At 46.7% G+C, this 17,983-nt stretch overlaps 1 protein-coding gene across 1 annotated transcript in view; it reads right to left on the bottom strand.

Annotated features, from left to right (window-relative positions):
- Positions 1-9,404, bottom strand: part of atp2a3 (ATPase sarcoplasmic/endoplasmic reticulum Ca2+ transporting 3) — a 251,460-nt gene extending 242,056 nt beyond the window's left edge. The window contains exon 1 of the mRNA XM_078548727.1: positions 9,141-9,404. Coding sequence (XP_078404853.1) covers positions 9,141-9,258 — 118 coding nt within the window. The 5' untranslated portion in view covers positions 9,259-9,404. The remainder of the gene's footprint in view (positions 1-9,140) is intronic.
- Positions 9,405-17,983: the final 8,579 nt, after the last annotated feature.

Genomic DNA, 17,983 nt, shown 5'->3' with positions numbered 1-17,983 from the left:
CTCTTACTGGGCCTCAGTGATGCTTCTTCTACATTCTGCTCAAAAGGATCTTTCTTCTCGACTAGAATGTTGTGTCTAATTCTAGGCACCACAGTTTATGTAGCATACGAAAGCATTAGAGGCAGTGCAGCAAAGGTTCACGAGAATAGTTCCAGGAATGAGGAACGTCAGTTAAGTGGATAGTTTGGTCAAGCTGGGACTGTTCTCCTGGGAGAAGAGAAGTTTGAGAAGAGATTTGACAGGGTGTTCAAAATCATGGAGGGGTCTGGACAGCGTAGATAGGGAGGAACTGTTCCCATTGGAAGATGGAGCAAGAACCAGATGGCACCAATTTTAAGTGATTGGCAAAGGAAGTAACGGCAGCATGAGAGAAAGCTTTTTTTTTAATGCAGCAAGTGGTTGGAATCTGGAATGCACTGCCTGAGAGTATGGTGGAGGCAGATTCAACTGAAGCCTTCAAAACAGAATTGGATAATTATCTGGAGCGAATAAAACCTGCTGCACTATCGGGGCGGGGTGGGCGGGGTGGGGTGGGGTGGGGGGTTGGGAGAAGGCAGGTGAGTGAAACTAGGTGAGTTGCTTTTGTAGAGAGCCAGGACAGACACAATGGGCCAAATGACCTGCTTCTCTGCTGTAACCATTCTATGATAGTGGAAGTCTAGACATTGGGCATCACTAGGCCAGTCAGCCAGGAAGGAGTTATAGCAGAGCCACATTTAGTCCTCCATTTATTTAAACATGCATTAAAAGAGGCTGCTGGAGGATCATCAAAAATGGGTACTCTGGCTGATTCTGCCCCTGCCCGAGCCCAAGAATCCTAAAGCCAATTGTAGGCCATCTGAAGAGCCAAACACAGAAGAGATAGGATCCTATCTGGAATAAGAACATAAGAAATAGCAGGAGTAGGCCATTTGGCCCCTCAAGCCTGTCCCACCATTCAATAAGATCATGGCTGATCTGCCCCAGGCCTCAACTCCTCTTTCATGCCAGCTCCTCATAGCCCTCAACTCCCCAATATTTCGACAATCTATCTACCTCCTCTTTAAATACTTTCAGTAATCTATCCTCCACAAATCTCTGGGGTAGAGAATTCCAGACATTCACTACCCTCAGAATAAATTCCTTTGCATCTCAGTTTTAAATGAGTGTCAGCTTAGGTCTTCAAAATTTTACCCTAGAATGGGGTTCAAGATGGGAGGTGTCCCCCCAGTCATAGTGAATTGCATGAACTAGATGCATATGACACTCTTGCACCCTTCCCACCGGTAAATCAAGAACAGAAATGACATGAGCTTTGTTCAAGTGTGGCAATCTCAAGTAACCAGAGAAAAGCAGCAAATCTTTATTGAAGCTTTCCAAATCCATTTTGTCTAGTTGACAAACTCTTTCACCTCCGACTCATCTCAATTTATTTGCTTCCATTGTGGGTGAAAATACTGCTGCTGATCTGTGAAGTATCAAAAAGGCCCATTATCATCAAGCAGCTGCGAGTGCAACCAGCTGATTAACCGTCTCTATGCTTGGTCCAAGCATGGTCAGTTGCGCAACTGCAGTCTCAAACTAGATGTCAACAGCTCTTTCCTTATCTGTCTTGGCACACTCATCTTCCTTCAACCTAGTTTGTGCACTAGTCTCTCTCTCTCTATGCATATTTCTGTAATTCTCCATGCAGGAGAGAGACAAGAAAGAAAATGGGAGAGAAGGAGTGTGAAAACACAAATGGGAATTAAGGGTTCTGGAACCAAGGGGGGTAAATGGAGTTAAATTACAGATGAGCCACGATCTAATTGAATGACAGAACAGGACTGAAAGGCCTCTTCCTGTGCCATGTTTGTCACTGAGCAAGTGACTCACCTTCTCGTGCCCTATCTGGGCAGGTGCCTCTGGGAGAATGGCTTCGTGTAAGCATGTGACTTTCTTCAGCGAATTTGTCTCTTATTTGCAAATGAAAATAAAGCATCAATCTCTCTGAAACATGTTCATTGAAGACAATATTCAGCAGCTAGCATATCAAGGCCAAACCATTCAAGTATGTTGTGGAAAAGTAAAAGCTCAGTCTGCAGTGAAATAGTTTTGTGCATTCTGATCAGCATCATTTTAGCTATATTTGATTAAATTAAATTGGATTGAGTAGAAGATGTCAGGGGAACACTTGTGCTTTTCCCCATTACTAATATCAAAGTCATGCTTTGTTTGTGCATCGAACTTGGTTCTGCAAAACAGTTTACACATGTGGCCAGATATAAAAGCAATACATGGGTCACAGGTTTGGGACTGCCCACCTTTCCACAGGTTTGCTCCATGCTGTGCTACAGCAGTGGCACACATTCCCAGGACCACATTATCCATGTACTCACTGAACTACGTTGATTCCCAATCCAGTAAAGCCTCAAGTTAAAAATTCCAATACTCTCAAATTGCTCCATGGCCTCAGCCTTCCCTACCTATCTTTACACCCTCCTCAAGCTTACAACCCTTGAAGAACAGAGTTTTCCACCAGACCAGGTCTCTTACACATCCCCTAGTTCCAAAGCACAACTCTCATCGCCCCCAACCAGGACCCCAAACCTGTAAATACTGACACTGTCCCAGGAGCCCCACCAATGACTCCCCACCCCCCCCACCCCCCCCAGAAGCTCCAGAAGCCCATAATCAGAGATGCCCAGGGAACAACCCCTCCTGCCACCACCTGTAAATGCTGGCACTCTCTAGGATTACCCAAAATATTCACACTCCTGGGGAATCCGCTCCATCTGCTAACTAAAGGAACAATGATTAAATGCAGGAAGTGTTTTTATTGGTACATAGCAACAAAAATAAGTTGCCAGTTACCTTGGGACCAAGGGAAGGAAGCACGCAACCTACTCCAGGGAGAAAGTCATGAAACTGTATCCAGTTATTGTGAATAAGAGAGTGATGTACTGAATATAACCCCTGCCACTTGAGTGAGGGAGTGATGCACTGAGCTATTCTCCCCACCGGAGTTGTGAGATGAACACAAGTGTTCGTAACAAAAACAGAATTACCTGGAAAAACTCAGCAGCTGGCAGCATCGGTGGAGAAGAAAAGAGTCGACATTTCGAGTCCTCACGACCCTTCAACAGAACTGTTCATAAACCTAATGTTGATACAGATTAATAACTGGAAAATCTTGTCCATTTGGAAAAGACAATAAATAACCTATTGATGGTTATTTTCCATTTGCAAAATCTGCCTTTTAATTTTGGTACAATTGTAAGATTTGTCTAATCAGCATTACTCAACATCAACATAAAGCAGCCCACAATCTCTGCTCTTTCACAGGGCACTGCCCACTATGGTATATATTAAATAGTGATGTCTCTCAGAGTGCAACACACACTGTGTACAGATTGAAAGGTCACAGCTAGACCAGAGCAGACAGTTTTTACTCGATAGTTACCTCTGGAGCCCAGCAGTGTAATCATTTTATTTTTTGAAATTCACTGTATTGACTCCTGCTCCATGGTCTACACAGAGTTTAACATTCCAGAACAGAGATAAAAACAAATCCACAGAAAGAAGAATAGTGCTCCTACAGCTCTGGTCATCCCTGACTAAACACCTTGTAAAAGACCTCAAGTGGTACAGCACATTTCATCATATCAACTAACACATCCAAGCTTTGTGAAATTGGATTCCCACTGTACCAGGTCCAATTCCGCAAAGGAAGTTTCAGGCAATTTCCAAAAAAGTGATTTAAGATATTTTAAAGAGGAGAATAAAAAACGTTGAAAGGCTCCTGTATAAATCCAATCTTGTTACACTCTAGGCTCGACTGTTCCAATGCTCTCTAAGACTGGCTTCCCATCTCCCATCCTCCATAAAATTGAACTCATCCAAAATTCTGCACCCAAATCCTAACTTGCACCATATTCCAGTCACCCATCACCTATTTCCTCACTGATCTGCATTGGCTCCCAATCCAGTAAAGCCTCAAATTAAAAATTCCAAATGTTGCAAATCCCTCCATGGCCTCACCCATCCTTATCTCTACACCCTCCTCAAGCCTACCACCCTCCAAGAACTCTGCGTTCTCCTAGATCGTGTCTCCTGCACATCGCCTTGTTCCTTACCTTACCAATTGGTGGCAGTGCCTTCAGCTATCTAGACCTTACACTCTGGAACTATTAGCCTAACTCGCTGCTTCTTCGTCAAAAGATTTTGATCACCTATCTTAATATCCCTCTTTGCTTCAGTGTTGATTTCCTCTGCAGCACCTTGACACGTTTTACTACATTAAGGGCACTATATAAATGCAACTTATTGTTGAATGAGCAAAGTAAAGAAAGGTATCAGTAGCTTAATGGCAAGAGAAAATGGAAAGTGGCATCAGGCATGATGGTCACCAGAAGGATGTACTTTTGAAAAGATCTGCTAACTCATAGGATTATATAATGTTGATAAAACTGTTTTGTGCACTCACAATTGTTGCCAAGCAGCAGAATTATGAGCAATTTGCTTCTATTCTTAGTGCTTTTTCTCATGCTGTGCGAGATGCCTCAACAGGTCCCAACCTACAGCTCAGTGAGTTTTTCGCCCTGTGATTTAAGACACTGGCATTTAATCAGTGGAAGCCAAGAAATTGGTCATTTAACTGATCGATCCAGCTCATTCAGACTCTGTCCATCAGTCCACTCTGAATCCCACATTAACAGGATTCTGAAACTCTCTCCAGGTTCCCATCTTTGCCGTGGAGAAGTTCATGTTTTATAAATTCATCACGATCCACTTCTAACTTAGTGCTGCAAAGCAGGAAGTGGGGCAATGCGACATTACATGATAACTTCAGCTCCTTCACCACGCTTACGGCATATTTACAGGGTGTAATAGTAAAACATTTCAATAGCGTCATGAATGATCAGATTAAAAGACTGAATATAGAGTATACAATGAACAGGATTAAATAGTTAAAACAAACGTCTGCCAGCGGGGAGAACTGATCGCGGGGAGAACACAGGATCAGGAGGACATTCGGCCCCTCAGTCCTTTTCGATCATTCAATTCAATCATGGCTGATCTGTCTTAACTCCATTTTCCAGCCTTGCTTCCACAACCCTTACCTAACAAAATCTACGCACTTTCCCACAACTGTATTGTTTAGTAATTTACATATTTCTACAGCATATCATTCCCCTCAGCAAGGGATTATTTCACTAAACCTCAGCTGTGAAGGCTTCCACAGCTCTTTGGGGGCAGAAATTTATTCATATGCTCCAACTATCATTGAGAAATAGCCCAAAGTGAAGCTTCACTATTGTTTGTGACTTAAGCAGATCTCCCTCCTGTACTAGAATGGGTTAACACTTGGAGACTGTGACAGCAGACACACCAAATAACATCGAAAGAAGAGGATCCCTGCCAGCGGCAGTTAGTGTTTGGTCCAATATTTCTCACCCAAGAAACCAGTCTTGTATTTTTTTTACAGTGCATTACACCACCACACATCCAATGAAACACTTTTAAAATGCAATCACTGTTTATAATGTAGGAACAAGGGGGAAAGGAGACAAAATGGCTGTTTAGGTTGATTGAGACAAATATATCGATAGTCGCCAATTTTTGCTAGGCATGGTCCTCTCCACATTGACACACATTCTCCTATTGCTGTTCCTTCAAGAATGCAGCACCTCCTTGGAGTCCCCGCACTAAACGATTACTTCCTACTTTACAGAGTATACTTGGTGTTAGTAAACACTTCCTCAAAGGTTAAAGTGCAAAGAGAGCTTTGTTTATCGCTAGGTTGCTGATTCATTTTTCTACTCCGAGATGACTGTTTATCGGGTTCAACCCCTGCAGTGCTGCTTTCTCTCTCTCTCTCTCTCGCAATGTTCCTGCTGTAATTTAAAACCAAACAGGCAGGCACTATCTTGGATGTGTTTCTGGACTCAGTCCTCTGTTGTTTCTGACGATTTCCCACTACAGCAACTGTTAACACCCTGCGCTCTGGCTCAGCTACTGTAAATGCACCAGTATTAACGCAGTGGGCCGAATGGTCAGGTACACTCCTGGCGGGCTAATGACCTCACTGCACCAACACACACATGCCATTGCCATACTTCCTGTTCATTTCAAAAAGTTATTTCCAAACTATTGAATGGATTCAGCCTACAGCACCAACAAGTTAAAGTCTATATGTAAACATGAATTCAAAGAACGACATCAACAGCACCAACATTTTAAAAAGGGATAAAAAACACTCCAATATCATGCGACAATGAAGGAGGTGCAGTCAATCGCCTACATGAGATACAGGGGGCGATGTGTGCAGCGTTTACAAATCGAGTACCCTGTAAGTGACAGCTCATCTCATCAGACCTTTTTTTTGCCTTTTAACAGTAGTTATTCTGAAATAAAATTGTACATATATCTCAGCGAATCCCATTAACGGCTGGATTTAAGATTTATCAATCACGCGGCAATATAAGTTACGCAGACAGAAACAAAAATATTTGCACTAAAAAAGCAGGTGGCTATTGCCAGCTGTTGCTGAATTTTAAACTTTGTTGAAAGATTAAAGGTAATTTGTTCGAATAAGATCAGAAGCTGTCGCGTTGGTCTCTGTATGGGACTGGAGTCTTGCCTTTGAGCCCTGCACATCCGGACGCTACAGTTCCTGAAGAGAAGAGGCGAGATGACCCAAGCTGAAAGGAGCGTGGACTCGCCTGCAATTTGGTCACCTTGTGAGGTGCATTGGGTTGGGATTAAAGGATGCAGGGACTAGGGGCGGGGAGGGAAGAGGCCACATGTGTACGAATTGGAAGCTGGCTCAACCAGCAATCCACCGCCAACTGTGGGTCAATACGGATGGAATGGGTCAAATGTCCCGTTTCTTTGGTGTGACTTTGTAACTTCTACATTCAAGGAACTGCCCCCTCCCCCAACCCAAACCAAACCCCCGCTCAATCCCCCCACCCACGCCGGTCAGTCAGAGGGCAGTGCAACATTTAAAAGTCGTATTTATTCTCCTGTTTAACATTTTGGGCATGTTAACAGTAAATGGTGATGCAGCAAAATTTGAGTCGAAAAAATCAAGGCAGGACATTTTAAAAGAGAGATTATTCAGTCCCTCGCTGGTTGAATTTATTACAACACAACTGCCATTATATTAGATATTAAGTTTGGTGGATTGGTTAAAGGAGCCGAAACAGTCGTTTCGGTGGCTACTAATTAGTTAAGCTTTCCCAAAAGACTCAAATAAAGGTACGCCCTGTTTTAGTTCTACATCAATCTCCTTCCATTGCCCGCAGCGTCCAACATCTAAGCCTGACCGACTGGATCTCCCCACCCTAACTAGATTTCAGTGATCCTTCATTCAGAACTCGAGTCATTCCACAGAACCCCCTACATTCCCACATTTTGTCATTCGTCCTTAATACAAAAATGGTAAATAAAAACTGCAATACTAGGGTCATTTCTGCATTCAACCATCAACTCCACAATTTTTAATTATACAGAAACATCGGACTGTATATATAGAAAAATATTGTATACAAAAACAATCTCAAACACCTCACACACACACAAAATGTTGTAAAACCCCTGTCAACTCTAACAAATTCCTACGAAGTTGGTGCCAGACTATGAACCAACAACCCAGGCAGTGCCACTCACACTGAGCAAAATCACAGAGTTTAGGAATGATCCAAGTTGTACTGGGAGATTTCCAGGCCCCTGTCCTGTCAGAACTGCGACCTTCGCTAGCATTAATCTGCTACCTGTGTCGGACTGGTGCAGATCCAGGCTGTCCCCTCACAGTCACACTCACCCCCTCTCCCTGCTCCCTCATACCTCCCTACACTCCTACCCTCTCACTGCACACATACACTTATTCCTCACATCCACATCCTTTTCTCCCTCATACACCGTTCCCCCAACCCCCTCAGTATCTCCCTCTTTTCTTCCCCTGAATCCTTCCTATTGCCTTAACCTTCCTCGTCACAGGGTGTTCTTTTTACCACTCCCCACTGGGTGCTCCCCTCCCGTTGCCCCATACCCCACTGGGTGCTCCCCTCCCGTTGCCCCACTCCCCATTGGGTGCTCCCCTCCCGTTGCCCCACTCCCCGCTGGGTGCTCCCCTCCCGTTGCCCCACTCCCCGCTGGGTACTCCCCGCTGGGTGCTCCCCTCCCGCTGCCCCCCACTGGGTGCTCCCCATTGGTTGTTCAGCTCGTCTCACCCACTCCCCATTGGTTGCTCCTCTCCCCGCCCTCACTCCCCATTGAATGCTCCACGCCGCTCCCCCACTCCCCATTGGGTGCTCCTCGCCCCTCCCCCACTCCCCATTGGATGCTCCTCTCCCGTCCCTCACTCCCCATTGAGTCCTCCAGCTTCTTTCTCTCTCACTACCTCACTCATACATGGATGCCCTCAGCTTTCTCACTTACCCATGGGTGCCCTCAGCTTTCTCACTTACCCATGGGGGCCACGTTCCCTCACTGTCCCAGGAGTGCCTCCCTCTCCTTTGACACACCCAAGGATGCTGCCCTTTCCCTCAATTCTTTCATTCACCCAGGGGCTCCCCCTCCCTCACCTACCCATGGGTGCCCCCTCTCCCTCACGCCTTTCATTCACCCATGGGTGCCCCGTCACCCCTTTCGTTCACCCATGGGTGCCTCCTCTCCCTCACTCCTTTCGTTTACCCATGGGTCCCCCCCTCTCCCTCACTCCTTTCGTTCACCCATGGGTGCTCCCTCTCCCTCACTCCTTTCGTTCATCCATGGGTGCCCCCTCTCCCTCACTCCTTTCGTTCACCCATGGGTGCCCCCTCTCCCTCACTCCTTTCGTTCACCCATGGGTGCCCCCTCTCCCTCACTCCTTTCGTTCACCCATGGTACCCCCTCTCCCTCACTCCTTTCATTCATCCATGGGCGCCCCCTCTCCCTCACTCCTTTTGTTCAGCCTTGGGTGCCCCTTCTCCCTCACCCCTTTCGTTCACCCATGGGTGCCCCCTCTCCCTCACTCCTTTCGTTCACCCATGGGTGCCCCTCTCCCTCACTCCTTTCATTCACCCATGGGTGCCCCCTCTCCCTCACTGCTTTTGTTCACCCATGGGTGCCCCCTCTCCCTCACTCCTTTCACTCACCCATAGGTGCTCCTCTCTCTCTCTGTCTCACACACTCACCGTTGGGTCCCCATCGCTCGGCATTTTGCTTCACTTGCTCCGGACTCAGCCCCGTATTCTCATTCACCCCGAAGTAAGCCAGAACTTCCTCCACCGTCTTGCTGTGCGCCTTCTCCATGCTGTCGGCTCCCGAGCCCTGCCTGTTCCTGGGGGACACACTGATCTCCGACTCCGACTCCGGCTCCGGCTGCAGCTGCTCTTCCTCCGGCTTCTGCTCTCAGCCCTCAGCCGCAGGTGTGTTTGGCTCGGCGGAGCAGTCGACACTGACCCCGCCCCCTCTCCCTAAGCCCCTCCCCCTCTTCCTCAGCCCCTCCCCTTCCCTGGACCCGACCCTTCCTCTGGCCCGCCCCCTTCACCCCGACCCCGCCCCCTCACCCCGACCCCGCCCCTCTCACCCCGACCCCGCCCCTTTCCCAGGGCCTGACATCATCTGAAGCGGGTCCTGGCCGCAGCCTCTGATTGGCTGTCAGTGTAACAAACTCTGTCCTCTCCTTCCTTATTAAAGCTGAACTGGCAGGCAGGCAGGCTTCCCTCTAGTTCCTGTGTGTGGGCTCACAAACATCATCTCCTCACTGCAAACTGTTTGATATGGTGCAGAGTAACACTGATCACCGTGCCAAAGGCAGCCAGAGGGTCACAGTCCTGACAGGAGACCCACTGTGTATCTCACCCAATGTCTCTGTTTCATTTACTATCTGCTGAATCTTATATATCCTTATTTACCAAGTTTTTGTTCATGTAGATCTCTCCTGTGCTGTTCAATGACCCACATTTTGCCTTTTCTCTGTATGTATTATCACTGATGATACTTTCTAATTCTTAAGTGGTCTACAGGTCAATTAACACATTAACATCTTTTCCATGATAACTGCATTGTTTGCCCCTCCACTAAGTTTCTCTCTATTTTCCTAACCTTCCCTATCTCTCAATCTTCAGATCTGATGAAATATGCGCAGCTGAAATGTCAAGACCTGCCTTTCTTTCTCCAGATGCTGACTAACCCGCTGACTTCCAGCATTTTTTGTTTTCATTGCAGATTTTCCTTTTTATCTGATTGGAAATTAAAACTTGGAAGAAATGAAAACTTGGTGGAGGCAGAGGTTAGTTTGTGCACATTGCATTTTATGCCTCTTTTTGCCAGTTTATTTCGATCACTTTGCCCAAACCTCAGTCATCCACTTTCACAGATTTGATGGCAAATCAAACCCTTGACTGCCTCCTTGCCATCAGGCTACCTGTCCTACATCAAGAGCTGTATGAGTCACAATTTAAACCAACTACACATTGTGAATATTGAAGCTGTTGTCTTTGGCCCTTTCTCAAGTTTTCCTCCATTACTACTGGCTCCATGTTCTTCCCTGCCAGTCTATCAGGCTGAACTAGATCACTTAACCTTATCGATCCTTGTTACCACTGTACTTAGAAATCTGGAATCCATTTTGGTAATTCATTGAATATTTTTAAGGCAGAGCTAGATAGATCTTTGATTAACAAGCGGGTGAAAGGTTATCGGAGGTAGGTGGGAGTGTGGAGTTGAGCTTACAATCAGGTCAGCCATGGTCTTATTGGAGCAGGTTCAAGGGGCCGAGTGGCCTACTCCTGCTCCTAATTCGTATACTCCATCAGGTTGAAGAATCTTACTCAAAAGGGTGAGACCACAATCACACATCAGGAGCTCTCTGTATGAGCCTGAACCCAAACTTAGTTTTTCAAACTCAAAAAGGGGAAAGCAAGTTATGGTAGATAGCCTGTTCTCGTGTGTCTATGATAGCTCCTTCCCTGAGCTCCTTGCTACATCTCTCCCCACCCTCCACAAAACATATCTGTTCGATAGTGATCCTGACTGCATCCCCTTGGCTCCCACCCCCCACCCACCATCTGCTCAGGTCCAACCCAAACCTCTGAAGCACCTTGGGACATTTTGTGACATTAAGGTTGTTATTGCTTTACCTAGTCAGGCAAACAATCACACCGCACAAAAAAATGTGTGAACATACCAGGAACTAGCTCATGTGAGCTGGCAGCCTGAGCAAGCCTCAGCACTACAAATCACCAATGAGAAAGTTTGGACACAATCCCCACATCTGGCTGCTGTCCAGTGATTCTAATTATTAGTATGTGCAGAACATAGGAACAGGATTAGGCCATTCTGCCTCTCGAGCCTGCTTAGCTATATAATTAGATCTGGTTGATCTGTACCTCAACTCCATTTAACTGCATTTGTTCCCTTACCATTTATACCCTCATCTAACAATAATCTCTCAAACCCGGGCTAAAAACTTTAGTTGTCCCTCCATTCAGTCTTTTGGGAGATTCCTGTTGCCCTTCGTCTCTAAGTGTTCCTTGATTATTCTTTTTCATATTTCATTCATTTTTCTTTGTCTCTTTTCATAGCCTGCCTGACTAGGGGGCTTGTAAATGTTTCTCTTACGTTACTATACCATGGGCCTTTCTTCCCTGTGGATGCCAGGTGAGGAAAGAGCTGAGGACTGAGTGCCAAGGTCAAATATCAGACCAAAGTTCACCAGTCAAACTCAAGGAAGAAAACTTGCAATTAAATATGGCCTTTCATGAGCTTAGGATATCTCAAAACACTCCACCACCCATGAAGAACTCTATCTTTTACATGTAGTCACTGTTGGAATGTAGGAACAATGGCCAGCGATTTGTGCAAGATCCCACATTCAGAAATGCACTAATGACCAGATAAACTATTCTAGCGATGTAGTTTGAGGGATAAATCTTGGCCAGGACATCAGGAGAACTCACCTGATCTTCTGAAAAATAGTGTCATGAAATTTCTTTTATATCCACCAAAAAGGGCAGACAGGGGCTCATTTTACTGTTTCATTTGAAACATGACAACTCTGACAGTGCAGCACTCCTTCAGTAGGGTACTGGGAGTGTGGATTGAAACCACAACATGCTGTCTCAGAGGGGAGAGAGTTACCTACATGTTGAATGGCCACTTGGATGAGATAATGGAATGTCACCGGCAACCACAGACGCAGTCTCCCCCAGCACCCACAGAGACAGACTCCCCCAGCACCCACAGAGGCAGACTCCCCCAGCACCCACAGAGGCAGACTCCCCCAGCACCCAATGAGGCAGACTCCCCAAGCACCAAGAGAGCCAGACACCACCAGCACCCAGAGAGCCAGACTCCCCCAGCAACCACAGATCCAGACTCCCCCAGCACCCTTGGAGGCAGACTCCTCCAGCACCCAATGAGGCAGACTCCCCAAGCACCCACAGATCCAGACTCCCCCAGCACCCACAGAGCCAGACTCCCCCAGCACCCGCAGATCCTGACTCCCTCAGCACCCACAGATCCAGACTCCCCCAGCACCCACAGAGGCAGACTCCCTCAGCACCCACAAAGCCAGATTCCCCCAGCACCCACAGAGGCAGACTACCCCAGCACCCACAGAGGCAGACTCCCCAAGCACCCACAGAAGCAGACTCCACCAGCACCCAGAGAGCCAAACAGCACCAGGACCCACGTAGACAGACTCCACCAACAGCCACAGAGAGAGACTCCCCCAGCACCCACAGATCCAGACTCCACCAGCACCCAGAGAGCCAAACAGCACCTGGACCCACATAGACAGACTCCACCAGCACCCACAGAGACAGACTCCACCAGCACCCATAGAGCCAGACTCCACCAGCACCCACAGAGCCAGACTCCATCAGCACCCACAGAGACAGACTCCACCAGCACCCATAGAGCCAGACTCCACCAGCACCCACAGAGACAGGATCCAACAGCACCCATAGAGCCAGACTCCACCAGCACCCATAGAGACAGACTCCACCAGCACCCATAGAGACAGACTGCACCAGCACCCATAGAGACAGACATCACCAACACCTACGTAGATAGACTCCACCAGCACCCACAGAGCCAGACTTCACCAGCACCCACAAAGCCAGACTCCACCAGCACCCATAGAGACAGACTCTACCAGCACCCACAGACACAGACATTGCCAACACCTACGTAGATAGTCTCCACCAGCACACACAGAGCCAGACTCCACCAGCACGCATAGAGACAGACTCCCCCAGCGCCCATAGATCTAGACACCAACGGCACCCACAGAGCCAGACTCCACCAGCACCTATTGATCCAGATTCCATCAGCACCCACAGAGGCAGACTCCACCAGCACCCATAGAACCATACTCCACCAGCACCCACAGAGACAGACTTCACTAACACCCATGGAGCCAAAATCCACCAACACCCATATATCCTGACTCCCCCAAAACCCATAGAGCCAGACACCCCCAGCACCTCCAGAGAAAGACTCCACCAGCACCCACATAGACAGACTCTAGTAACACCTATTGAACCAGATTCCATCAGCACCCACAGAGCCAGAATTCACCAGCACCCACAGAGACAGGCTCCACAAGCACCTACATACACAGATGCCACCAGCACCCATAGAGCCCAGCTCCACCTGTACCCACAAAGCCAGACTCCATCAGCACCCACAGAGTCTCCAGCAGCACACAAGGGGACACATTCCACCAGCAGCCACAGAGCCATAATGCACCAGGCCCAATAGTGCCAGACTCCCCAGCACCCACAGGGCCAGACTCCCCCAGCACCCACAGATCCAGGCTCCCCCAGCACCCACAGAGCCAGACTCCTCCAGCAACCACAAATCCAGACTCCCCCAGCACCCACAGAGCCAGACTCCCACAGCACCCACAAATCCAGACTCCCCCAGCACCCACAGAGCCAGACTCCCACAGCACCCACAGAGCCAGACTCCCCCAGCACCCACAGAGCCAGATTCCACCAGCAACCACAGATCCAGACTCCACCAGCACCTATCGAACCAGATTCCATCAGCACCCACAAATCCAGCCTCCCCCGGCACCTATAGAGACAGACTCCATCAGCACCCACAGAGACAAACTAAACCACCACCCACATAGACAGAATCCACCAGCATGCATAGAGCCAAACTCCAGCAGCACCTATTGTTCTAGATTCCATCAGCACCCACAGAGACAAACTAAAGCACCACCCACATAGACAGAATCCACCAGCAATCTTAGAGACAGACTCCACCAGCACCCATAGATCCAGACACCAATGGCACCCAAATAGACAGACTACCACAGTACCCACAGAGAAAGACTCCACCAGCACCTATTGATCCAGATTCCATCAGCACCCACACAGCCACTAAGAGACAGACTCGACCAGTATAGAGACAGACACACCCAGTACCCACAGAGACAGACTCCATTAGCACCCACAGAGTCCGACACCCCCAGCACACACAGAGCCAGACACTCCCAGCACCCACAAAGCCAGTTTCCACCAGCACCCACAGAGACAGACTCCATCAGCATCCATAGAGCCAGACTCCCCCAGCACCCAGAGAGACAGCCCTCACCGGCACCCACAGAGGCAGACTCCCCAGCACCCACAGAGCCAGACTCCCCCAGCACCCACAGAGCCAGACTCCCCCAGCACCCACAGAGTCAAAATTCATCTACACCCACAGAGATAGACTCCACCAGCACCCACCGAGACAGCTGGTGGAATTTAAATTCAATTAATTCATCTGGAATAAAAAGCTAGTCTCAGTAACTGTGACCATGATTGTGGTAAAAACCCATCTGGTTCACTAATGTCCTTTAGGGAAGGAAATCTGCTGTCCTTACCTGGTCTGGCCTGCATATGACTCTAGATCCATGGTAATGTGGTTGACTCTTAACTGCCCTCTGAAATGGCCCAGCAAGGTCAGTTTCAGGGCAATTAGGGATGGGCAATACTTGTTGGCCTTGCCAGAGACACCCACATCCCATGAAAGAATAAAGAAAAAAACAGCGAGACTCCACCAGGGATCAACACCATAAAGAAAGGTCTTTTAAAGAAACCCCAACAGCAAGTACCCGAGGAAAATAAATGAAGCATCATTAATCCAAGGACAAATCCCTTGAGAGTGGAAAATTCAACAATAAATCTCTAGCAAAACACTAAAATGTGCACGAAGTCTGTCAGCACACTCTCTCACTTAACAAATACTTTATGCAATTTTGAATATACCAGAATGTTGCAGCTACCACAAAAGAAAAATAAATGGTTTGTTCAAATAATTAAATTTTCACTGGAAACAAATTTGGACAGATCAGGATATTGATCCTATTGGATTTCTAATACATCATGACTAGAATTTAGCAGTAAAATAAGCTAAGACATGAAATACTCAAGGACATAATTTTTGACATCTGTTATGCCTTTTGTTCTGTTATGTCACATAATAACACCGTTCTTGAAGGCTATAATCTCCAATTCTACCAACTTTCTTGTGTTCAGTAAGAGAGTTGTACAACATCGTGGTAAATTCGTGGAATGAAATCCCTGCTAAATTGAAGGGCCTTCTTTAGGACAAAATAGTGCATTACTTATTGGCGAAAATAAAGAAACCACGCTGAGTGTCCAAACTTCACAGTGCAGGATGCCACCAAGGCTAAAGGTCATAAAGTACAAAATGGGTACAAAAAGCCCAAGGAACTGAATTCCTGAGTTAACTTTGGAACTGCAACCCAGTACACCCCCAAAACGTCTGGAAATAAAAAAATGGGCCAGAATCTAGGGACAGCCTAGCTCTGCCCCATTTTCTGGTCCATGGACCAGGGGTCAGCTCCAGTAGCACTTTGATCAGGCCTAGGATTTCAGGCCCATCATATCTCCAGGAAGATACAAAAAATTTTAACATAGCATGCTGATATGCAGCATTACCATAATTTTCCAAATATAATATGCACCCAAATACAGAATGCACTCCAATTTTCATGAATGAAGAGCCAAATTTGCCTGATCATCACAAATAATATGCACCTAGACTTTTACAATACTGTGGTCAAAGTTTATCTTTATTGAATGAGAAAAGCTGACTAAACAGGTGGATGTCGAAAGCATGTTTACCCTTGTGGGGGAGACTAGAACTAGGGGACACAGTTTAAAAATAAGGAGTTTCCCATTTAAGAAGAAGATGAGGGGAAATGTTTTCTCTCAGAGAGTCATGAGTCTTCGAAGCTCTCTTCTCTGGGGAGCGGGGGAGACAGGGTCAATTAATACTTTTGAGGCAGAAGTAGATAGATTCTTGACTAACAAGGGAGTCAAAGGTTATCAGAGCATTGAGACCACAATTACAACTGCCGTGATCTTACTGAATGGTGGAGCAGGCTCGAGGGGCTGAATGGTCTACTTCTGCTCCCAATTCATATGTTCGTATGCAAACCAAATGAACCAGCAGAGTGTTTTTTTAAAATTTATTCATGGGATGTGGATGTCCCTGGCTAGACCAGCATTTGTTGCCCACCCCTAATTGACCTTGAGAAGGTGATGGTGAGCTGCCTTCTTGAACTGCTGCAGTCCATGTGGTGTAGGTGCACCCTCAGTGCTGTTAGGGAGGGAGTTCCAGGATTTTGACCTGGTGACATTCAAGTAACGCTAATATAGTTAGGGAAAAATGCATATTATATTCGGTAAATTACGGTATAGTAGGAAAGTACCCAGGCTTGGTATGTGACTTGCAATTCTTTGACAAATTTCAACTATTTCTCTCTTTTTGGTTTCCCTTCTGAGGTAGTTCTCCCTCCTCGAGTATCGTTTAACAGGCATTGGTAGCACTCTCCTACCTCACTGACTGGCCATTCTACTGGTCTAGCTGGTGACCAGGCAATTCAACCAATTTCACCCTCTTCAATCTACATTGGATTGTTCTTGGGAATAAATAATTCTTGCTCATTTGCTTAGGGACCAAACTCAGCTAATGGACTAGAACTGACCTACTTTTTTATAAATTGAATTGAATTTGTTTGTGGACAATTTCAATTGAAAATAACTTAAAAATCCTTATTGAACATTACTACTTTCGGCAAAGCATAAGAACAAAAGGGAGAAAAAAGCCTCAACCCACTTGTCTCTCTCCATCCAGAGTCCACATATGATTATCCCATCATGTACTCCCACCAACCTCCCACACATCGCATGTTGATTCTCAATAAAAAAAAAGGAAATTACATTTTTTAGAGACTTTTATGACCTCAGGACATTCCAAGGCACTTTACAGCCAATGACATATTTTTGATGTGTAATCACTGTTATAATGGAGGAAATGCAGCAGCCAATTTGTGTGCATAAGCGCCCACAAACTGTAATGTGATTATGACAGATAATCTGCTTTAATGATGTTATTGATTGATTGAAGGATAAATATTGGCCAAGACACCAGAGAGATCACCCTCGCTCTTCTTTGAAATAGTGCCATCAGGGCCTCATTTTAACATCTCAACCAAAAGATGGCACCTACAATGATGCAGTGCTCCCTCAGTATGGCACAAGGAGTGTCAGTTGAGATTGAGCCCTAGATTTTTGAGGAGTCAGGCCAACTCTGGAAGCCTTTAAAAATGGCGGGCAGAACCCAGATGCAGAGGTTCCACCCTTATTTCCAGCAGCTCCCATTTTTGCTGCCAGAGGAAAGGGGTAGGGCGTGAATCACACAGGTGGGGAACCCAAACACAGCAGGGCCATTTAAAATGAATGCTGAGTTCAAACAGATCCCATTTTCCCTGTTCCAAGGGCCTTAACATGCAGTGTGGGAGTCACGAATTTATGGATGAGGCATTTTCGCTCTTGAAGGACAGGTAAGGTCTATGAGTCATGGTCTGAAGTTACTAAAATTCCCAGGCCTTTAAAAGTGAAAAAGAAAGACTGCAGCTTTCAGTTGGAGTAAAAAATATAAGACACTGCTGCTGGTGCGCATTGTTTGACAGGAAATCTGGTGTAGCTTCAAAAAAACTATTAAC

The sequence above is a fragment of the Cetorhinus maximus genome, chromosome 9 (assembly GCF_964194155.1).
Source record: "Cetorhinus maximus chromosome 9, sCetMax3.hap1.1, whole genome shotgun sequence".
Lineage (NCBI taxonomy): Eukaryota > Metazoa > Chordata > Chondrichthyes > Lamniformes > Cetorhinidae > Cetorhinus > Cetorhinus maximus.
The sequence above is the reverse complement of the archived record's forward strand: the minus strand, read 5'-3'. Positions and strand labels throughout refer to the sequence as shown.